Consider the following 25,315-nt stretch of genomic DNA (forward strand, 5'->3'; position numbering starts at 1 on the left):
CTTTTGGATTTAGACATTTGACCTATTTTCAATGTTACTCGTGATGACCAGACAGACATGGATCTTGGTGGACAAATCAATCAATAAATTGTATCCTAATGTATTTTCCATCGTTATAGCTGTAGCTCTTAGAGTTGGGGCTTCACTTTATAGTGAACTCTCTTCTCGCGTTTCTTCAGAGTTAATAATAATCAGCCCTTGGTCATTTCATTACCCTCATGCTCATCCAAGGTTAGTAGTATTTGCCACATGCTGTGTGCATGACATGCCTCACCCTGTGTGTGCTATCTAACTAAACATAATATTTAGAATTTTGGTTGTATGGTATGTTTTCTACAAAGATTGATGAGACTTCTTGTAATGGAGGAGTTAGGGTAATGCCTTATAAACGAATAATGAGCAGTTTGTAAACTACTTTTAACCCTCTGTATAAATCCTTAGGTTGTTAGGTTGCTACAAGCTGGGCAGGGAGCTATTTTATAGCTGGCCTACTGTCTATTTTACTTGAAATGTAGCCCACCTGTCAAACATTTTTTTTAAATTAACTGAACAGAAAGTATTTGGAAGGGTGAGAGAGGCCTGATTATCAGCAAAATCATAGGGCCAATAAAAGCGTTAAATCCCAAGGACATGGTCATAAACACTAAGGCCACAGGTCGTTTGAAGTTTGTTTTCTTTTTATAGAAAGAGTAATGAACTTGTGAATGTGAAACAACTGACGAAACATTTGCTGTTGATTAACTCAATGCACTGAGAAAGTAATGATCAATCACAGATGTAGACCATGGCATGTGAATGGCTATTTTAGGATGCATGTGGTGAGTGCAGTGGTGAGATTAGGTCTATGATTAGGTCTCTGCATTGTTCGGAATGGGCTCCTAAGTAAGAATTTAACTGTAAAGTCTACACCTGTTGTACTCTGCGCATGCGAACAATACAATTTGATTTGATGTTGGGATTTGTTCTGGCAGAAGTCAGTGTGCCATCCTCCAATCTTTACTTTAATGTCTATCTTCAAACCTGGAAACATTCTAAAGGGTACATATGACATGAATAACGAAAAAGTCTCACATAACTCACAAGATCTACAGTACAGTGCAGTACACCCATTGTTACAGTCATGCCCCAATCAACAAACAGGTTTCTGCAATTACCTTGCTGCTGCGTTAACTTTGCTCTTGGCCATTGTTAGGATTTATAAGCATATCATTATTTATTCCACTCAAGGAGCTCATTGTGTTTTATAAGTGATTTTTAAAAAAAGTCTGTATATTTATTTAAACTGATAGTTATCATACTTAAACAGGTGGCATAAGTGAAAAACATGTAACTATCAAATCCATAGAAACCTTCAAACGTTTATCAAATAGTATCTCACACTGAATCAAAATCCTCTTATTTCTGCTGATAGTTTGGCCTTATGAGATGCATATCATAGAACCATGATCCTTTCATTATACTCTAATATCCAAGAACTGGTTCTGTGGAAAATGGTTGAGGACTTTAATGTGTGATAAACTAGCACAGGTGACAAGCTGCAAATCCTTTTGCAAGGATAATGCATACCTCAACGGCCAACAGCTATGCTGTTACTTTTGAAAGTTGTAGTGCCACAGTATTTGTTTACTCTTATAATATCACATATATGACATAACACGTCAGAAATGGCCAAAGTGATGAGTGGATGCACCTGCATGACTTATTGCCACTGTGCCAGAAAGAAAGAAAAGCTGTGACCAATCTCATCATGACCATTTGCTTGTGCATTGTCCTATAACTACATTGACATTTGGGGGAGATCACCAAATGCAAGAATGACAATTATCCGATGGACTTTTCCTTTATTATTTGAATAGGCCTTGTGCTGTTACACTTTCAATTATGCAAATGTCAGACTAGTTGTCGGCCTACAATCATGTGACAGATTATTGTCCAGTGGCTACTGTCTTATCTTAGATGACGGGTTAGCGTCATGGGGGGGGCGGGGCTGTACAGAAAATAGACGAACTGAACACATTTGACAAACACGAACGTGAAGGAGGCAGAAAGAAGCGTGTTACACAGGCTAATAACGACTGGTTCAAGATATACGTAGTCTATATGCCAAATAGCGTTTTGTTTGTTATCAGTATATTTATTTCCCATTAATTCAGTTTCAGATAAATATTTATTTCTAGCTTGCTAGCTCAGCGACGTTCATATCTGAGGGCGTCCGATTTCCCCTCCTCTTCAGAGGCATTACGATGCCCTCTGATTTCATATCCCTACTCAGCGCGGATCTCGACCTGAATTCCCCCAAATCCCTATATTCCAAAGGTAATACATATATTTTATGTTAAACTGAGACTTTCATGTTTTCTTGTCTGTGTTGTTTTAGTTATTTTCATTGATATACGCTGTTACTCTCGTACATGTGTGTTGTGAGAGCGACTGCCCTGGTTTATTTGGCCGCCCCGGTCGAGGTGAACGCCAGCGCTCCGCATCCATCTACGTCGCTTTGGCATTGCATCTAAAACAGTAGATCTAAAGCCGATGCCGCGTTCAGAATAACTAGGAAATCGGAAATCGCCGACTTCAGTGTATTCAAGCCAACTGGGAACTCAGAAAAAAATGAGCTCTGACTGGGAAAAATAGGCTTGAATGGTCATCCATCCCGGAATTCCAAATAAGAAACCCAGGCATCTTCCAAGAGCGCCGTCTTTCCGACCTGAAGATCACTGACGTCATTATTTGACTTTTTTTTCTCTCTATCCAAATTTCCAGTTGTCTTGAAAGCATCATCAGTGTAACGTCATGCGTAAATCTTTTTTATTTTTTTATTTTAATGAGAGTATTTGCTTTAACACTAAAGCTAGTTTAATCCTGTTTGTTTCCTATATGTATGTGACGATTATGCAATATAAAAAAGGAAATACTTTGCCTTAAATCCTGTCAATTTCATGCACAATGCCACATGATACATTTACCCTTTTGACCCAGTTTATTATTTATCCTCCTTACAAAGGTGAGGACCTCTTTGGTAGGCATAGCAGATCTAGCCTAATTTTTGGCATTCCTGCTGTCTAGAAAATATTAGTAGGAATTGGCCAAGTGATCTGTTGTGTATTGGATCCATGTGTAGATTATATAAGAAAATAAAATAGAAAGTTGCCTCTTAATAATAGGCTAGTCTTATGAATGTAAGAAAGTATTAGATTTTATACCATTCAATGTAGCTTTAAAAGTTGCTTACCTTGATGCAATGTCAACATGTTACTGCTGTTCGTCACAAGTCAACTAGGCTATTTATTCAGCTGGTAAATGACTCCACAAATTATTTTAATTTTATTTATTTAACATGTAATGATGTTATTAAAGTAATTTGTGTTTATGGTCCAATACCCTACACATATTTGTAGTGCTATCATGAGTGTGAGAGGATAAAGGCTGCCTCTGTGAGGTCACAACACAAAAAGGGTTGATACCCTATGTTGATAGCCATTAATGCATTCTGTGGAAGTGTATACCAACACTGTGCCAACGGTAATTTCAATATTTAATGTTTAAACATACAGTCATCACTCAGATGATGATTTAAAAAAGAGGCAGATACTAGAGTACAATATAGGCCTAGGCCCTATTTCTATGGTGTAGTTGTAGGTCCAAATAGATTATATTCACCATGGCCTAGTCCCACTGAACAACAACCAAGGGTGCACTGGTTGGCTGAACAGTTAGGGGTGTCTCCGCAGAAGCATGTCAGTCCTCTTGACTGATGCAACAGCCGAGCTGAACTGGGGTTGCTCGAGATCTGCAGCAAAGAGTAGAGTCACTGAGAGGATTGGGTCGCTGCACAGTCAAATGTGAAAGTGAAGAATTAGAGATGTCTTTAAGTATCTCACACTGTACTTGCTTAAAGGTCATGTGCTATTTGTGTGGCAAATTGACAACTCTTTCAGAGCGGCTTTTGTTTTTCCAAGGGTATGATGTTATGTTGGCAATACTCAGTGCCAGGTACACTGATTCATCCTCCAAATGTCTTTTCATATGGTTTCGTAATATGTCTCAATACAGCACTTCAACAACATATCTATAAGCCCTTTGACAAACAACGGTATTAAACATGTCCAATTTCACAGTGAAAGTCCATTGTACATCTCAATACATCTCAAATAGGCTAGCCTAAGTCCACTGGCTATGTCCCTTTTTTTACTCCCTCTAATCCCCTACAAAGTAGAAAGTGTCGTCTTTATTCAAATCAGAAATGTTTTGTAACCGATTCCTGAAAACAATTTTTTAATTTCCTGAGTACTGCAGAGATATAAAGTTGAAGTCGAAAGTTTACATACCCCTTAGCGAAATACATTTCAATTCAGTTTTTCACAATTCCTGACATTTAGTCAAATTAAAAATTCCCTGTCTTTGGTCAGTTAGGATCACCATATTATTGTAAGAATGTGAAAAGTCAGAATAATAGTAGGGAGAATGATTTATTTAAGCTTTTATTTCTTTCATCACATTTCCAGCGGTTCAGAAGTTTACATACACTCAATTCGTTTTTGGTATCATTGCTTTTAAATTGTTTAACTAGGGTCAAACATTTCGGGTAGCCTTCCATAAGCTTCCCACAATAAGTTGGGTGAATTTTGGCCCATTCCTCCTGACAGAGCTGGTGTAACTGAGTCAGGTTTGTAGGCCTCCTTGTTCGCACACATTTTTTCAGTTCTTCCCACACATTTTCTATAGGACAGGGCTTTGTGATGGCCACTCCAATACCTTGACTTTGTTATCCTTAAGCCATTTTGCCACAACTTTGGAAGTATGCTTGGGGTCATTGTCCATTTGGAAGACCCATTTGTAACCAAGCTTTAACTTCCTGACTGATGTCTTGAGATGTTGCTTCAATATATCCACATGATTTTCCTGAAGTGCACCTGTCCCTCCTGCAGCAAAGCACCCCCACAACATGATGCTGCCACCCCGTGCTTCACGGTTGGGATGGTGTTCTTCGGCTTGCAAGCATCCTCCTTTTTCCTCCAAACATAATGATGGTCATTATTAGAGGTCGACCGATTAATCGGAATGGTTGATTAATTAGGGCCGATTTCAAGTTTTCATAACAATCGGAAATCTGTTCTGGTCCTTCTGTAGCTCAGTTGGTAGAGCATGGCGCTTGTAACGCCAGGGTAGTGGGTTCGATCCCCGGGACCACCCATACGTAGAATGTATGCACACATGACTGTAAGTCGCTTTGGATAAAAGCGTCTGCTAAATGGCATTTATTATTATTATTATTATTATTATTACTGTATTTTTGGACCCCGATTTTTTTTAATTTTTTTTTATTTTTTATTTTTATTTTTTTTTACAACTTTATTTAACGAGGCAAGTCAGTTAAGAACACATTCTTATTTTCAATGACGGCCTAGGAACGGTGGGTTAACTGCCTTGTTCAGTGGTAGAACGACAGATTTCTACCTTGTCAGCTAAGGGATTCAATCTTGCAACCTTACGGTTAACTAGTCCAACGCTCTAACCACCTGCCTCATGAGGAGCTTGCCTGTTAAGCAAATGCAATAAGAATCCAAGGTAAGTTGCTAGCTAGCATTAAACCTATAAAAAAAACTATTAATCAATCATAATCACTAGTTATAACTACACATGGTTGATGATATTACTAGTTTATCTAGCGTGTCCTGCGTTGCATATAATCGATGTGGTGTGCATTTGCGAAAAAGGACTGTTGTTGCTCCAATGTGTACCTAACCATAAACATCAATGCCTTTCTTGAAATCAATACACAGAAGTATATATTTTTAAACCTGCATATTTAGCTAAAAGAAAGGTTAGCAGGCAATATTAACCAGGTGAAATTGTGTCACTTCTCTTGTGTTCATTGCACGCAGAGTCAGGGTATATGCAACAATTTGGGCCGCCTGGCTCATTGCGAACTAATTTGCCAGATTTTTTAATGTAAATTATTATGTTATAATTAAGTCTATGATTTGTTAGAGCAGTCTGACTGAGCGATGGTAGGCACCAGCAGGCTCGTAAGCATTCATTCAAACAGCACTTTCGTGCATTTTGCCAGCAGCTCTTCACAATGCTTCAAGCATTGTGCTGTTTATGACTTCAAGCCTATCAACTCCCGAGATTAGGCTGGTGTAACCGATGTGAAATGGCGAGCTAGTTAGCGGGGTGCGCGCTAATAGCGTTTCAAACGTCACTCGCTCTGAGACTTGGAGTAGTTGTTCCCCTTGCTCTGCATGGGTAACACTGCTTCGAGGGTGGCTGTTGTCGATGTGTTTCTGGTTCGAGCCCAGGTAGTGTCGAGAAGAGGGATGGAAGCTATACTGTTACACTGGCAATACTAAAGTGCCTATAAGAACATACAATAGTCAAAGGTATATGAAATGCAAATCGTATAGAGAGAAATAGTCCTATAATTCCTATAATAACTACAACCTAAAACTTCTTACCTGGGAATATTGAAGACTCATGTTAAAAGGAACCACCAGCTTTCATATGTTCTCATGTTCTGAGCAAGGAACTTACACGTTAGCTTTCTTACATGGCACATATTGCACTTTTACTTTCTTCTCCAACACTTTGTTTTTGCATTATTTAAACCAAATTGAACATGTTTCATTATTTATTTGAGGCTAAATTGATTTTATTGATGTATTATATTAAGTTAAAATAAGTGTTCATTGAGAATTGTTGTAATTGCCATTATTACAAATACATTTAAAAAAACGGCCGATGTTTCATCAGACCAGAGGACATTTCTCCAGAAAGTACAATCATTGTCCCCATGTGCAGTTGCAAATCGTAGTCTGGCTTTTTATGGCGGTTTTGGAGCAGTGGCTTCTTCCTTGCTGAGCGGCCTTTCAGGTTTTGTCGATATAGGACTCGTTTTACTGTGGATAGAGACACTTTTGTACCTGTTTCGTCCAGCATCTTCACAAGGTCCTTTGCTGTTCTGAGATTGATTTGCACTTTTCTCACCAAAGTACGTTCATCTCTAGGAGACAGAACGCGTCTCCTTCCTGAGCGGTTTGACGGCTGCGTGGTCCCATGGTGTTTATACTTGCGTAGTATTGTTTGTACAGATGAACGTTGTACCTTCAGACGTTTGGAAATTGCTCCCAAGGATGAACCAGACTTGTGGAGGTCTGCAATTTTGTTTCTGAGGTCTTGGTGGGTTTCTTTAGATTTTCCCATGTCAAGCAAAGAGGGACTGAGTTTGAAGGTAGGCCTTGAAATACATCTACAGGTAAACCTCCAATTGACTCAAATAATGTCAATTAGCCTATCAGAAGCTTCTAAAGCTATGACATAATTTTCTGGAATTTTCCAAGCTGTTTAAAGGCACAGTCAACTTAGTGTATGTAAACTTCTGACCCACTGGAAATGTGATACTGTGTGAAATCTGTGAAATCTGTCTGTAAACAATTGTTGAAAAATGACTTGTGTCATGTACAAAGTAGATGTCCTAACCGACTATGCAAAACTATAGTTTGTTAACAAGAAATTTGTGGAGTGGTTGAAAAATGAGTTTGAATGACTCCAACCTATGTGTATGTAAACTTCTGACTTCAGCTGTATATTCTGTTCGTAAATATACACGCTTCTTTGGTTCCAAGTACAGGACCCCCGCAGTCAGAGAGATATTAAACTTTTTTCCTGCTATCTTCATCAAACCCGAAATTACCATACAGTTACCAGGATTTTTCATCCAGTCAGTCCCGAGGGTGCATGTGAGTGTTCATCTTCAATCACAATGTTGGGCAAGTAGGGACTCTGCTGGTGTAGTGTTGCACCTGAGCCCTGAGTTCCTTAGCATTTTAGATGACTCTTCAGTCTTCATCGCCTACTTTCCAAGACAGATACTGTATAACTTAAACGGCATGTTCCCTCAACTGAAAAGGGAGAAAAACAGTGGGTATATTTTTCTTGTGTCTTTGGTATGTTTGCGGTTTGCTGAAGGTATCCATAAGACTTTGACTCTGTTTTTCAACTGAATTCACAATAATCTGGCCAACCTAAAGTATAAAGGGCTGTGTTGACTTTCTGTCTGACCGTGCTGTTAATCCTCTACCTGGCTGGCTGCTGGCAGTGACCACACAGAGGCTGCATGCCCAGAGTAATCTCTGCACAAACGATCAGATTGTTTCTGTGGCTCAAATTTGCTGAGGGTAGCCTAAATGTCATAGGCCTAGCAGTGTTGGAGAGGTGGCAGAGTGAAGCCCCGAGGGTGTCAAAGAGCCACCCTTAATCAGTGTGGCTTTAAAGCCAGCAGAGTGAAGAAATGACTCAATCATCCTCTTGACTGATGTCAGGGACTTGTTCATAAATGGGTTAACTTGAGTTGGCCTGACTTGCGGTTGTAATGGACTGCCCCATGTAAGAATATGAAAATGATTCGGCCTAGTTTCTTCACTGAAAGTCTGCTTCTTGAGGAGCTACAGATGGATATCATTACAGTGGCTCACAGGGCTATCTATTTTTCTGTGTCACTACTTTTATGGGTGGAATGAGTGACCGGGCATGTATGATTCTCTAGACAGGCAGGCTCCTTACATAATCATAATCCGAATGATTTTGTGTGGGCTTAGAGGACGTTTATCCACTTTTGTAATAAGAAGGGAAAGTAGAGAATTTGAGGGAGAGAGAGATTCCTCAATTGCTGCCCTGTAAATGTTTTGAGAGGTTGAAAACGCGCAAATTTAAATGAGACACTATGTTTCCAGTTTCTGTTTTTACTCAATGCTCATCGTTTACTGAGTTTTACAAGCATTGACATAACATAATGTCATGTGTCATTTTGCTGGACGAGAACAGGTATTCTGGGGTACGCTCAATGCCGTCGGGGGTACGCCAAATAAAAATATGATTCGCATTTCAAATACAGTGCCGTGCGAAAGTATTCGGCCCCCTTGAACTTTGCGACCTTTTGCCACATTTCAGGCTTCAAACATAAAGATATAAAACTGTATTTTTTTGTGAAGAATCAACAACAAGTGGGACACAATCATGAAGTGGAACGACATTTATTGGATATTTCAAACTTTTTTAACAAATCAAAAACTGAAAAGTTGGGCGTGCAAAATTATTCAGCCCCTTTACTTTCAGTGCAGCAAACTCTCTCCAGAAGTTCAGTGAGGATCTCTGAATGATCCAATGTTGACCTAAATGACTAATGATGATAAATACAATCCACCTGTGTGTAATCAAGTCTCCGTATAAATGCACCTGCACTGTGATAGTCTCAGAGGTCCGTTAAAAGCGCAGAAAGCATCATGAAGAACAAGGAACACACCAGGCAGGTCCGAGATACTGTTGTGAAGAAGTTTAAAGCCGGATTTGGATACAAAATGATTTCCCAAGCTTTAAACATCCCAAGGAGCACTGTGCAAGTGATAATATTGAAATGGAAGGAGTATCAGACTACTGCAAATCTACCAAGACCTGGCCGTCCCTCTAAACTTTCAGCTCATACAAGGAGAAGACTGATCAGAGATGCAGCCAAGAGGCCCATGATCACTCTGGATGAACTGCAGAGATCTACCGCTGAGGTGGGAGACTCTGTCCATAGGACAACAATCAGTCGTATATTGCACAAATCTGGCCTTTATGGAAGAGTGGCAAGAAGAAAGCCATTTCTTAAAGATATCCATAAAAAGTGTTGTTTAAAGTTTGCCACAAGCAACCCGGGAGACACACCAAACATGTGGAAGAAGGTGCTCTGGTCAGATGAAACCAAAATTTAACTTTTTGTCAACAATGCAAAACGTTATGTTTGGCGTAAAAGCAAACACAGCTCATCACCCTGAACACCCTATCCCCACTGTCAAACATGGTGGTGGCAGCATCATGGTTTGGGCCTGTTTTTCTTCAGCAGGGACAGGGAAGATGGTTAAAATTGACGGGAAGATGGATGGAGCCAAATACAGGATCATTCTGGAAGAAAACCTGATGGAGTCTGCAAAAGACCTGAGACTGGGACGGAGATTTGTCTTCCAACAAGACAATGATCCAAAACATAAAGCAAAATCTACAATGGAATGGTTCAAAAATAAACATATCCAGGTGTTAGAATGGCCAAGTCAAAGTCCAGACCTGAATCCAATCGAGAATCTGTGGAAAGAACTGAAAACTGCTGTTCACAAATGCTCTCCATCCAACCTCACTGAGCTCGAGCTGTTTTGCAAGGAGGAATGGGAAAAAAGTCAGTCTCTCGATGTGCAAAACTGATAGAGACATATTCCAAGCGACTTACAGCTGTAATCGCAGCAAAAGGTGGCGCTACAAAGTATTAACTTAAGGGGGCTGAATAATTTTGCACGCCCAATTTTTCAGTTTTTGATTTGTTAAAAAAGTTTGAAATATCCAATAAATGTCGTTCCACTTCATGATTGTGTCCCACTTGTTGTTGATTCTTCACAAAAAAATACAGTTTTATATCTTTATGTTTGAAGCCTGAAATGTGGCAAAAGGTCGCAAAGTTCAAGGGGGCCGAATACTTTCGCATGGCACTGTATATTTATATAAAAAAAGTTTATTTTTTTATTTTTACATGTTTTTTTTCTTCACATTTTCAAACAGTCCATTTATATTTTCCAACGGGGCTATACATTTGGGTGAGGTTTTTTTCTTGTCTGAGTAGCCTCGTTTCACTGCCAAAAATAAAATTAAACCATCTAGTGTTCAGAAAAATAACAACACACTGTCAAATACAGGTAACCTAGTCAAATAATTAACATCCAATCACATTAACCGTTACTCTCTCGTGGGATTCCACTAACGGTCTGTATGTAGCCAAAAGTAGCTGCTGCTCATGTTGATATCAGTACTGATGGCGCAAAAGCTATGACAGGGAGACATCTGGTGGTCCTTCTGTAGCTCAGTTGGTAGAGCATGGCGCTTGTAACGCCAGGGTAGTGGGTTCGATTCCTGGGACCACCCATACGTAGAATGTATGCACACATGACTGTAAGTCGCTTTGGATAAAAGCGTCCGCTAAATGACATATATATATATATATACATAGTAGAGTGGTAATGTGCGTGCAAGCAGTTGCTCCCGACGCCACTTGGGTACACTGCAGCATCCACAGAGAGGCTCTTGCTGCCAAGGGAATGCCTGACAGCTTGAAAGACATTTTGGACACTACAGTGAAAATGGTTAATTTTGTTAAAGCAAGGCCCCTGAAATCTTGTGTATTTTCTGCGCTATGCAATGATATGGGAAGTGACCATGTAAACCTTTTACAACATACAGAAGTGCGCTGGTTATCAAGGGGCAGGGTATTGACATGTTTTTTAAAATTGAGAGACGAGCTTAGTTTTCTTTACTGACCATAATTTTCACTTGTCTGACCCCTTGTATGATGACGAGTTTCTCACATGACTGGCCTATCTGGGAGATGTTTTTTATCACCTGAATGATCTGAATCTAGGATTACAGGGACTCTCCGCAACTATATTCAATGTGCGGGACAACATTGAGGCTATGTTGAAGAAGTTAGAGCTGTTCTCTGTCTGCAAAACACAGGTCTTTCCATCATTGTATGATTTTTTTTTTGTGTCAAAATGAACTCAAGCTTACGGACAATGTCAAATGTGATATAGCGAAGCACCTGAGTGAGTTGGGTGCGCAATTATGCAGGTATTTTCCTGAAACGGATGACACAAACAACTGGATTTGTTGTCCCTTTCATGCCATGCCTCCAGTCCACTTACCAATATCTGAACAAGAGAGCCCTTTGCAACGATGTACCTATGTGAGAGTGGATTCTCGGCCCTCACTAGCATGAAAACTAAATACAGACACAGACTGTGTGTGGAAAAGGATTTTAAGACTGAGATTCTCTCCAATACAACGCAACATGGCAGAGTTGTGTGCATTGTTTCAAGGACACCCTTCTCATTAACCTGTGGTGAGTTATTCACAATTTTCGATTAACAAATAAGGTTTTATATGTAAGATGGTTAAATAAAAGAGCAAAATTATTGATTATTATTATTGGTGCCCTGGTCCTATTAGAGCTCTTTGTCACTTCCCACTAGCTGGGTTGTGACAACTCACACTCATTCTTATATTTAATAAATGTATCGTATAGTATGTGTGGCAGGCTTACAATGGTGTCAAAAAACAACATTTGAGAGTGCGCTGACCCTGGTGCTAGAGGGGGTACGCAGCTGGAGGTTGAATGTTTGAAGGGGTACGGGACTATAAAAAGTTTGGGAACCACTGGACTAGAACATGATATGGCCCCATTGACACTGAAACCACTTGTATGACAACTAATCTCTTCATCTCTAATCCTCAACTATGATTTCTGAACCATCCATCAAGATAAGAGGCAGAGGATGATCATTGTTTTCCTTAGGATTGTTTTCAGCAGTGGTGGCAAGGGTAAGGTGTGGGGTGGGTACATTGTTACTATTCGTGCAATGACATGCTACCTGTTCCCATAGACTTTCAGTCATTGAGCCAACGACTATCCTTTTAAAAGCATGTCTTGGCAGAAATATATATATATATCTCTACAGTGGGGAGAACAAGTATTTGATACACTGCCGATTTTCCTACTTACAAATCATGTAGAGGTCTGTAATTTTTATGATTTTTAAGTAATTAATTAGCTTTTTATTGCATGACAGAAGTATTTGATCACCTACCAACCAGTAAGAATTTCGGCTCTCACAGACCTGTTAGTTTTTCTTTAAGAAGCCCTCCTGTTCTCCACTCATTACCTGTATTAACTGCACCTGTTTGAACTCGTTACCTGTATAAAATAATACTGTCCACACACTCAATCAAACAGACTCCAACCTCTCCACAATGGGCCAAGACCAGACAGCTGTGTAAGGACATCAGGGAAAAAATTGTAGACCTGCACAAGACTGGGATGGGCTACAGGATAATAGGCAAGCAGCTTAGCGAGAAGGCAACAACTGTTGGTGCAATTGTTAGAAAATGGATGAAGTTCAAGATGACGGTCAATCACCCTCGGTCTGGGGCTCCATGCAAGATCTCACCTCGTGGGGCATCAATGATCACGAGGAAGGTGAGGGATCAGCCCAGAACTACACGGCAGGACCTGGTCAATGACCTGAAGAGAGCTGGGACCACAGTCTCAAAGAAAACCATTAGTAACACACTACGCGTCATGGATTAAAATACTGCAGCGCATGCAAGGTCCCCCAAGCCAGCGCATGTACAGGCCCGTCTGAAGTTTGCCAATGACCATCTGGATGATCCAGAGGAGGAATGGGAGAAGGTCATGTGGTCTGATGAGACAAAAATTGGTCTAAACTCCACTCGCTGTGTTTGGAGGAAGAAGAAGGATGAGTACAACCCCAAGAACATCATCCCAAATGTGAAGCATGGAGGTGGAAACATCATTCTTTGGGCATGCTTTTCTTCAAAGGGGACAGGACGACTGCACCGTATTGAGGGGAGGATGGATGGGGCAATGTATTGTGAGATCTTGGCCAACAACCTCCTTCCCTCAGTAAGAGCATTGAAGATGGGTCTTAGCTGGGTCTTCCAGCATGACAACAACCTGAAACAACACACAGCCAGGGCAACTGAGTGGCTCTGTAAGAAGCATCTCCAGACCTGAACCCAATATAACATTTTTTGAGGGAGCTGAAGGTCCGTATTGCCCAGCGACAGCCCCAAAACCTGAAGGATCTGGAGAAGGTCTGTATGGAGGAGTGGGCCAAAATCCCTGCTGCAGTGTGTGCAAACCTGGTCAAGAACTACAAGAAACGTATGATCTCTGTAATTGCAAACAAAGGTTTCTGTACCAAATATTAAGTTATGCTTTTCTGATGTATCAAATATTTATGTCATGCAATAAAATGCTAATTACTTACTTAAAAATCATACAATGTGATTTTCTGGATTTTTGTTTTAGATTCTGTCTCTCACAGTTGAAGTGTACCTATGATAAAAATTACAGACCTCTACATGCTTTGTAAGTAGGAAACACTGACGATTTTGCAGGTTATCAAATACTTGTTCTCCCCACTGTATATATATACATATATACACACAAAATACATTTTTTTGCATCTAAATTAATATAGGGGAACATCTGGGATGATAAAGAAGATGATGATAAGCATTACATAGACAGAACAGAGTACAATGAACGTTGAATGTTCTGTTGACTCTCTTAACCTAATTTTTAGGCTTTAAGTGGTAATTTATTACATCAATTGTCAAACACCTACATCCTTGTAGGTAGGTAACATCTATTACAATGTTATGTGGCTGATATAAAACTATGGAACACCGTTTGGGTCTTTGCGTGTCAAAAACGATGCACGTCAAATAACACTATTTGATACGTCAGATAAGCTTGTTGACCAATCAGGACCTGAATATGACTGCACGTCCCATAATAATGAAATGCGTTCATACATTTTTTATGTAGTTATTACACATTGATTACACTATAACTCATATTTCATATGTCACAATGATTCATCTATATGTATGCTATGATGCTGATAAAGTTGTCTCGCGCACCTACAGACCTGGTCATAATAAAAGCTAGCTCATGGATGCAAACAATAATCTTCCCCAAAAACATAGCAAAACGACAATCTGTTTCAGTAGCTATAGTTAACTAGCTAGCTGTCATAATCTAAAATAACCCTAATTTATTAAACAGTTCTTATTTGATGAATGGTGGTCTGACCCATCTATGTGAAGCTAGCCACAATAAGGATTAACCACAATACTGGACTTTGTGGTTAGCCTTTAAATTAAAAGTATGTAATTGACAGTGATGCAAATGAATACAAATAGTGTAATTATGCCATAATTGTATAGATCATAATAAACGAGGTTGGAATGTTGTTATATAAAATCAACAAAAGACAATTAGTTAATTTGACAATCTGTTGAAATCACACAATGTATTACACTTCAGAATTGCTTTGGGGGCATACTTACTTCACTGTACAGCATTACCCATGTCATTGATCCACAATCCATCGGTATCAGTCTACTCTGTGACACGCAGAGAACATTAGCATCATATCTCTTCTTGCAGGACTCTGAAACAACTGAATTGAGCTACATTTATGGTCAACCTACTATGTGTATTATACTTTATTCCTGAAGAAAAACAATACTGTGTGGATGTTTTGGAGTCCGATAACTCAGAGGAGGGTGTTGGGAAACTAATGTATTGAGTAGACAGATACCTAATTTCATTGATCCCCAATCCTTAGGTAAAGCTGTACAGTGCAATATGAATGTCAATACACACAATAGGCTGACTGGGGAGGTGATTTCACAGTCCCGCGATAAGATCTACAACGCTAATATTTGTGTAAACTCTCTTAACAGTTGTTTTCTGTGGGTGTCACCGAGTAGACTGATACCCCATTTCATTGCTTCACATTCCAACCTTGTTTAACATTATCTAGTTTAAATATGGCATGATTCCAACAATTGTAAACTTCTGCATCACTTTCAAAGAGGTACTTTTATTTTGAAGGCAAACTGCAATTATACTATTGTACCTAATTTTTTTATTATGGCTAGCTTCACAACACTGCCCGTTCAGGTCGAGCCTCACTAGCCAGATGAAGCTAGCAGGCTGCTTATAACGTTAGCTGGCTAGCTATTTATTTTCATTAACTGAAGTTCAGTTTCAATAGGTGAACAACAAGTGGCTACCTATCTAATACTTACTCACAAGAATTCCTAAATCATTGCTAAGAATAGTGAAAATGACTGCAGTTTCTACTGGTCATTGTTTTCAGGTTGGTTGTATTAGTGCTAACTAGTAGCGGTCGAGCAAATAATGCTTTATTCCTAACGCGGTATTGTTACACATCGTTTGTGGCCGGTGTGTGCTTGTTTGCATACTTTTTTGTACTGCTTTGACAGTGCTACTTATAATCGTGGTGGCGCTTGGCTTGCACGTGCAAATTCAGCACTCACAACATGTGGTCCTTCTGTGGCTCAGTTGGTAGAGCATGGCGCTTGTAACGCCAGGGTAGTGGGTTCAATTCCCGGGACCACCCATACGTAGAATGTATGCACACATGACTGTAAGTCGCTTTGGATAAAAGCGTCAGCTAAATGGCATATATTTTTTTATATATATATTCTATAATAGAACTGTGTTATTTGATGTGTCAAATTAAACGCTTATTTAATCGTCAAATAGTTTTATTGTCAAATAGTGTTATTTGACGTATCTTTTTTGACACGCAAAGACCCAAACGGCGTTCCATAGTCTGCAGCTGAAGTTGTGTCAAAACATGAAACATTCACAGTTTACATGGAAGTTGGAGCAGACAGCTGTTTATCTCATGGCTGCGTGAGGTTGTGTCGTCATACTGTACTTTTCTTTTCTGTCATTTACGGATCATATTGTGGTGTTTCCCGCGGCTCAGAGAGAGTTCCAGGGCCTCTGGGAGCAGCTCTCTAATGATGCAGTGAATCATACTACACTGCAAACACGGCTGTGGAGATGGAGCCAAGCATATGGCTGTGTCTCTGCTGTCTGAAAACATGGCAGAATGCCCTAGAGGTGAAACACTTCTATTTCTAGTACATCTCTCCTATTACATCTGTTTTTAGTCAGAATTCACATAGTCTATATGTAGATGTAGGGGCAGTGAGGGCTTAGGTTGCATTTAATACATCTCAGTTGGGTTTTGTAATGTGATCCAGGTACAGTACCATAGACGTAAGAATATTTGAAACTATAGGATAAGAGCATACTTCGCTTGTCTTCGGGCTGTCAATTGCAAAGGACCTCACAATATGATATCACGATACTTAGTGCCAATGCGATTTCTATTGAGATGATCAAGATTTTATGTGTTGTGTTTTGATGTTCCAAACATTGCTCACTATATGTCTGCTGCAGAGAGAAAAGAGCACGAGAAAATGAGTTTTGATCAGTCATTATAATAAAAGTGTTGAAAACATGTTGGCTCAATATCTTTCTAAAGAAGATTGAGAACAAGTTAAAGGATGAAAAATACTGGAGGTTTGGCACAGGTACAGCCACAAGTGCTAGCAAATTCTACCTAGCAAAATTGATACTTGGGAGTCAAAGTATCAATATAATATTTTCCAAAATAGTCTTGCAATTTTCTTTACCCCCATCACCAGTTTGCCTTGTCAAGTTGTAGAATTGTGACCACTTTGCAATGTGACAAGCATTTTAGGAGAAGGTATAACAACCATTAGAAGTCAAATGGAATTGGAAGATTACAAGGCAAGATATTTGAAATGGCCAGCCACACAATGAAACCTTTACTCCTGAACACTTACTTCACTGTTAAGTTAATTCGTTGGCCCAATTTACAAGCCCTGTGGTTTTGGTAAGCTTAAGAGTTCAGGCCTCGAGAGACTGGTCCCTGTCTTAATGAGTGTATTACACAGTGATGCTTTCCATCAGTATTGGTATCTTTGTCCTACTCTGGACCACAGATCTCCCTTTGGCAGAGGCCCTCTATGTCTCTAAGCTGGCCCACCAGAGCCCATAGGATCAATCATTAACCATCACAAGGGGAGCGGGCTGCTTTGTGTGTAAACCTGTGCTTGCCCTCAATTAATATTGACTCTGCTATGTTAAACAAACTTGGTGGCATGCGCTTAAAAATATTTGATTTCCTTGAATGCTAATATATTTATGATGATGAAAGATCAAAGGCCTCAGAGGGATAACAAATTAAGCCAGTTTTTGATTAGATTCTTGATAATAATTTGAAATGTTTGACTTTCTGATTGGAACAATGAGACTACAATACCAATCTCCTCTCTTTTAAAACCCATGAACAAACATTCAGTCCCACACCTGTGGTTTAGAGAAAAGCCGAAATCTAAAATAAATCAGCTATCCCACTCTTTTTCTGCTCCACACAATTGAATTTAGTCTAATCACAGCAGTTGATGGTGTCAGTTTCACACTACTACCCAGGCACACTTTGAAACATGCCCAGTATCCTTCTGATGATGATGATGTGCAGAATTATGGCCTAGGTTCTATTTTCTCAGACATGTCCTTAAGAAATAATCTCCTTGTTCACTGGATGGTTGCTTGTGTTTTTAGTCACGGTATTGAGAGGCTCGAAAGTTAATTTGTTTCTCTCATTTTGTTACAAGAAGGTGTTTTCCTCTCAAACAATTTTGCCAGAGACCGGGTTATAATAAGCCATGCTGGGTATTATATGTCATGCAGCGTATAATACCAGTGTGCCAGCTGGGGGGCTTTACATTAGGTACAAGTGCCACAGAGGACCGTTACAGGGTCATCCGTGTCAGTGAGTTAGGCTATAAGGATCCACAGTGGGTTAGTTGGGGGCAAGTGTAAGGTAACAACAGTATATTTCTGCCAAAGTGGATGCTTGTCTCAATGTCTAGTTGCACGCAGATAAATCCATTGGATTTCGTTTCCAAGAACCATCGTATGATTTAGTGTCTTTAGGAACATTGTCATAAACTAGGCTAAATGTTTTAGTACAGTATATCAACTATGCCGATGTGAATCAGACTATCAATGAATGGATTGTTTTGTATCCAAAAACATTTGGTATTTTTTTATTTGTCATAGGCCGGAGAGAGGCCTACTTTAGGACTCTGACTGTAGGAGTTCAATTACAGTGTGGTCTGGACATTTTGAAATATGGCTGGTATTTTTCAGTCCATTTTCTTCTCCAGGATTAGCTTAATCCATAACTATTTTTAAAGAGTCGTGGTCATGTAAATTGCTGTGTACTTAAGGTAAAATGTATGTTCAATGACAAACTATAGCTTAGTCTCCAGTCTTTGTTATCTGTGGGTCTGGGTTGCTCTTTGTTGTGAATCCATCCAGTGGTTACCAAAATGCTTGGTTATTTCTGAGTAGCTCATTGTTTTTGTGCTTGTCTGGATATTAAAAGCTGTATGTCACCACCAACATGGAAGGAAATGGGTCGGCTTCACATCCACTGTGTTGACATGGCTGAGAGTGGTAGTTCTTTCACTTGGTTCAAAGAGCCAATACAGATGACAGTTACAGGTGTAGGATATTACTTTGATCTGTATTGACGCAGCAAACTAGTCCTGCAGCAACAGGATGTGAGCGTTTAGTCAATAATGTTGCTTGCTTGGTGGTTAGGTTATTAGTTGGTCAAAATAAGGTTACATGAATCGTGGAATACTGTTAATATAACTGCGTGTAAGTGCAGGTTTTCAGTGAATTTCTGTAAATCACAATCTGCATTTCCTGCAAGGCAGGAAAATTCTAAGCAACAAAAGAGTGATCAAATTAAAATCCTTCATCTGTATGTGACAACAGCACGATTTCTGGTAGATGATCAGTTGACCAAAAGCCTACTTTTTTTCACCCAAAGTTATTATTCAAAATATGTCTTGGGCCAACATGTTTAACAGGTTCTTAAATGCTTCTTATGATCTCAGAGTACAATGTTGTAAATGAACAGGAGCTGGTCAACACTAGCTGGGTTATTACAGCGGTGTATGCAGAAAAGTGAGCAGACTTGTTTTGAGATGACATTTGATCATGTAACAGTACTCTTCTTGCGTTGTATACAATCAGTCATCGACACGGAACTCCAATATGTAGCACCAGTCATGTAGCTTTATTCTGATAGGAAAGACACAAAATTGCACGTCATGCAATGCACGTCTCACCATCCAACTCTGCACTCACGCACGCTGGTTTGGTGCTTGTTCACTGGGCGAGTTACCAAAATAATCCAATTACAATATACAATATAATATCTTTAACAATGTACCTGATAGGAACGACACAAAATTGCACGTCATGCAATGCACGTCTCACCATCCAACTCTGCACTCACGCACTGTACAAAATATATGACCCCCCACCAGACACAGTAAGTTGCTAGCTAGTACTGGCGGGAATTCTTTACAACAAAATGCACAACAAATATTCTCCAAAAACCGCTGCATCTTATGTGTGATGTTCGAATAACATTTACAAACAATTTGATATAAATTGTACATTTAAATCATCACTTGAGAGTATAAAAATCACTTTTGATGTAGTGCTTGGCAACCAACAACTTACCGCTGGTTTGGTGCTTGTTCACTGGGACGATTCTAACTGGAACATCCCCCCTCGTAAGCAAGCTATGCAAACCAGCCAATAAGATGCCATGTTGAGTAGGTGAAGGCAAGACAAACTCAAACCAAAAACCCATTTGCTTAACAATAGTGGCAAGGGGAATCACCAATATAACCCTGTTACAATCACACAGCCCACTCCCACTCAACACTAGCCTACGTCAAACCAGGCTTCACTGATGGATCTTAAATCCATTTAACGACGCAAACTGGACAGCAGGGCTGTTTCTAGCTTTTTGGGGGCCCTAAGCAATATTTGTTTGGGGGGCTCCGCCACCTTGAAGGGCAAAACATATTTTAGCCCCCCTCTCTTGGAGGTGGAGAGAGAGAAACTACAAGGTTTAGATTAGCTGGCTAGACTAATTTACCTAGCAATCTAAACTGTTAGTTGACATGGGCTTATTGACTGGCTGTCAATAACTGACATGACGAGGAATACATCCTTCCTTTTTGTTTGGGGGCCCCCTAGAGACCATGGGCCCCTAAGCGGCCACTTATGCCTAGTAACGACACTGCTTCCCCCATAACTTCATTTTTAGAAACTCTCAGGGGTTAATGGTTAACACTAACCAAACCTCAGTAAAGTGGAGTAATAGGCGTCTTTCAGTATTTACTGTGACCTTGTTTAGGCTCTAACCATCCTATGCATGAGCGGTTTAACCTCCTAGCACCCATAGCAACAGTCACTGATAGTAACATCAACACTTGTCATTTCACCTTGCAGTGGTTATCATCCCTCTTGTTCTCGTATCAAATTGACGGATTTCTGACGGTATTGAGAGGCTTTCATTAATCAATGTTATTTTTTAATATGTGCTTCTTTGGTATAAAATGACTGCAGAACAATGTAGCCAGTGTCATAGGCACCCTGATCATAATTTGGCAAGGGAATACTAGTTCAGATGAGCGTGAAAAAATATGTAGAGCAAAAGCCACAATAGTTGCAGGGCTACAATCTCTATAAAGCATGTCAAGAGGTTGGCAATACAACAAGGCCAGTTGGTTAAGGCCTACCTTTCTCAAAACATCAGTATTCCATAATGATCGACACACCAGTCCCTGTTGTTGCATGGTTTATATTAATACAATCACAGTCACTGCTGTGAATGAAGTGCCTCGCCACATTGAGTTTAAAAACACGACTTTTATCAGTACTGTTAAATGTCATTTGTGATTTAGTGAACATCAAGACTGGTCTCATGTGACTTTAATTGATTACATAGGGCTAGTATTTCAGAAACCCTGTTTTAGGAGCTACTGAAAGGATTCCCAGATCAGTTGTCTGTTGGGGACAATTCAAGAATGACACAATTGTGCAGGAAGAATGACACATCGGACAGTTGGTAGCCTAGCAGTTAGAGAGGCGAGCCAGCTACCGGAGGGTTGCCAGTTTGAGTCCCGGGTCTGAAGGGGAAAAAAATAGTCTGAAAGTGAGCCAGGCAATTGGATGGTACCGATACCGATTTATTGGAGGACCAAAAAAGCCAATACCGATTTTAAATCGGACAATTAAAAAAAAGATATATATATATATATATTTGTAATAATGACAATTACAACAATACTGAATGAACACTTATTTTAACTTAATATAATACATCAATACATTCAATTTAGCCTCAAATAAATAATGAAACATGTTTAAATAATGCAAAAACAATATGTTGGAGAAGAAAGTAAAAGTGTAATATGTGCTATGTAAGAAAGCTAACTTTTAAGTTCCTTGCTCAGAACATGAGAACATATGAAAGCTGGTGGTTCCTTTTAACATGAGTCTTCAATATTCTCAGGTAAGTAGTTTTAGGTTGTAGTTATTATAGGACTATTTCCCTCTATACCATTTGTATTTCATATACCTTTGACTATTGGATGTTCTTATAGGCACTTTACTATTGCCAGTGTAACAGTATCGCTTCCGTCCCTCTCCTCGCTTCTCCCTGGGCTCGAACCAGGAACGCATCGACAACAGCAACCCGCGAAGCAGCGTTACCCTTGCAGAGCAAGGGAAACAACCACAGGCTCAGAGAGAGTTACGTTTGAAGCGCTATTAGCGCGCGCTAACTAGCTAGCCATTTCACTTCGGTTACACCAGCCTCATCTCGGGAGTTGATAGGCTTAAAGTCATAAACAGCGCAATGCTTGACGCACAACGAAGAGCTGCTGGCAAAACACCCGAAAGTGCTGTTTGAATGAATGTTTACGAGCCTGCTTCTGCCTACCACCCCTCAGTCAGATACTTAGATCAGTCAGATTATATGCAACGCAGGACACGCTAGATAATATCTAGTAATATCATCAACCATGTGTAGTTAACTAGTGATTATGATTGATTGTTTTTCATAAGATAAGTTTAATGCTTGCTAGCAACTTACCTTGGCTTACTGCATTCGCGTAACAGGCAGTCTCCTTGTGGAGTGCAAAAAGAGAGAGGCAGGTCGTTAATTGCAGTGGACTAGTTAACTGTAAGATTGTATCCCCGAGTTGACTAGGTGAAAATCTGTCGTTCTGCCCCTGAACGAGGCAGTTAACCCACTGTTCCTAGGCCGTCATTGAAAATAAGAATGTGTTCTTAACTGACTTGCCTAGTTAAATAAAGATTAAATAAAGGTGTTTTTTTATGGCAAAATCGGTGTCCAAAAATACCGATTTCTGATTGTTATGAAAACTTGAAATCGGCCCTAATTAATCGGCCATTCCGATTAATTGGTCGACCTCTAATCCTAAATGCCATTGCCTGCCGTTGTCCCCTTGAGCAAGGCAGTTAACCTCACACAACAACTGCTCCACGGGCGCCCAGTGTGTCAACCCCTGCACCAACCTGTGTGTGTCTTTTGGTGGGGTTGGTCTAAAGCAGAAGTCACATTTTGGTTAGACCTTCTGTACAATCGACAAATACAGTGATCATAATCTTGTGTCAAATTATCTGCACGTTCCGCAGTTGTAGCTTATCTTTGAAAATCAGAAATTGGCACTATTTGATTTCTGCTACTGCCAGTAACTATAAGGAAATACATGTAGGCTTTAGGTAGGCCTATGCACTTAACAGCATAGTCTCTGACCAAATAGGGCCTTAAATTGGGCGATACAAATGCCCAGTCTCAACACTGTCCCTTGGCTTTTGTCTCAGACAGATCCTGCTGTATTCAGTGATACCCTGTGCCCACAGTTGAACTCCGGTGGTTAGACTAATTCTCATGTTAGTATTTGATAAATCTCTTGTCGACAGATGCACGTAACATAACTGGTAGTAGCAGCTGTCGACAGAATATATGATGTGACGGCTAAAGCCTGTTGCATGTTTCCAAATCGAAACATTTTGTGAATATTTTATGACAAAATTCTGTCAAGTTTTGGTGTTTGGTAGGGATTTATTAATCTGTTTACGCGCACAAACATTTTTCTTGAGGCAAGTCGAAGTTCGGTAGCCGAAGTCTGCTCCCCTTCGTCAGTGATTGGTCAACAGTACTACTCCTAGTAGGAGTGGGAGCTAGGGACAGGGTTTTTCAATAGTGTTTGTTGTCATTGAATGAGAGACAACTCATTTTCATGCAAATTGTTTTACTTAAATACTCCAGTTAGATGTGAAATTGCACAACTAAGACCTCATTTGCAAAAACGTCCAAATGAATTACAGATTTCTTGATTTATCATAGATTAATTATTTTGAGTAATTGTTACTGGGTATGTTGTTGCTACAGCATCTCAAGAGGGACAAACAATAATATTGCTGCTTTTTTAAGGGATCATGCGAGGCACAGATGTTCACTTTGCCTAGTCAAGTTCTGCTAGGAGCAAACCGAACCTAGTATGCAGGGGCCTTTACGAGGAGCTTACAGGTACACACATGTTTTATCACTGGTCATTTGGGCAAATCACGATATAGCAGGTCCTCACATCTTTCAAATTTCAGAAGGGAAGAGATATCTGGCCTGTAGACTTGCCACAAAACTGTCTGAGAGGTTATGTTTAGAGTGGTGGAGAATTTTCTTAGTTCTGGATGTCTCAGGTTTGTGGTTTATTAAATTCTCTCTGGCCACAGGTGCTGTACCAGTGAGAGACGGGATAGGCTGGGAGTTTGGCTGTGGCGCCCTCTGCTCTCGCTGTGCCTCTCCCTCGTAGGAGACTGATTTGTGACATCTTTCTGTGAAAACCTGAAAGCGTCTCCGAGCTCTGATCCCTCTGATGTTTCTACCCAGAGCGAAATGCACACTTTTTTTATTTCACCAAAGATGTTAAATATTTAGAGGGCTAAATCATAGCTGCCAGGAGCTTTTCCATTGGCAGATGAGAAGACAAGGTCAGGTTTCAGTGTAGGCTTACAGCTCTGCTAGTCCCGCCTCAAAGAGCATGGCTCCTTATGTGGACTCTATGACATGTCTGCCCCATTTGGATCCACCGCTAATGAGCATTGTTCATCAATCTTAACCAAAGGCCATAAGCCTTTTCTGGTAGTTTTCAGATAGCCCTTTGCTCTTTAGTGCTATTTAAAGTCCTGTTCCTGATTTGTGATTCTTGTTAATGCTTTCTCTCCCTCCCTCTCTCCTCTTCTACCTCTCTCTCTGCTCCTGCAATTGCCACACCCAAACGTGCTCTGTGTCAGAGAGCTTGCCCAACGATAGATTATTATACACGATGTATGTCAAGGGCTTTGGCAACACTGTGACTTCAAGGGGGGTATAAATTGACAAACATTCCAGTGCACCATAACGGTTGTGTAATATCAATGTCCTGTGTATTCATTCCCTTTTCCTGTCACCTGTTAGTTCCCAGGGAGGTGTGGGCAGAAAGAATGGCACCTTTGGAGTGACTGTGTCTTATTTTTCCCCCCTAACATCCTGTCGTTAAAAAAAAGAAGTAGTTTTATTCAAGTAGCTTAGCTACCAGTCTTAAGTCTCAATAACTTGTAATTGGAAGCATAATACGGTTCACTTTCACTGAAGTACAGGTAGTTAGTTATCACTTTACCTCAGTTGAACTGCCTCTTAGTCACAGCCTGATAAATGATGAAATGTTAGAAGGGTTTTGTTGAGTGGGAACCAGATGTCATCATCAGGTATGGCGGTGCCCCACTGCCAAGCTCTGAACCAGATGGAACCTGTTTCTGGTTAGAGATAGGACTGATTACATTTTATCTCAGGGCCTCTGTCAGGATCTGCTTGATGGCATTGTATTCTGTTGAATAAATCTGTTGCAA

The 25,315-nt window shown here is 40.1% G+C and overlaps 1 protein-coding gene across 1 annotated transcript in view; it reads left to right on the forward strand.

Annotated features, from left to right (window-relative positions):
* Positions 1–1,998: 1,998 nt before the first annotated feature.
* The window catches only part of LOC118359265 (nuclear factor of activated T-cells 5-like), a 66,254-nt gene continuing 42,937 nt past the window's right edge, over positions 1,999–25,315 (forward strand). The window contains exon 1 of the mRNA XM_035737710.2: positions 1,999–2,316. Coding sequence (XP_035593603.1) covers positions 2,244–2,316 — 73 coding nt within the window. The 5' untranslated portion in view covers positions 1,999–2,243. The remainder of the gene's footprint in view (positions 2,317–25,315) is intronic.

This window comes from Oncorhynchus keta, chromosome 2, assembly GCF_023373465.1.
Source record: "Oncorhynchus keta strain PuntledgeMale-10-30-2019 chromosome 2, Oket_V2, whole genome shotgun sequence".
Taxonomy (NCBI): Eukaryota; Metazoa; Chordata; class Actinopteri; order Salmoniformes; family Salmonidae; genus Oncorhynchus; species Oncorhynchus keta.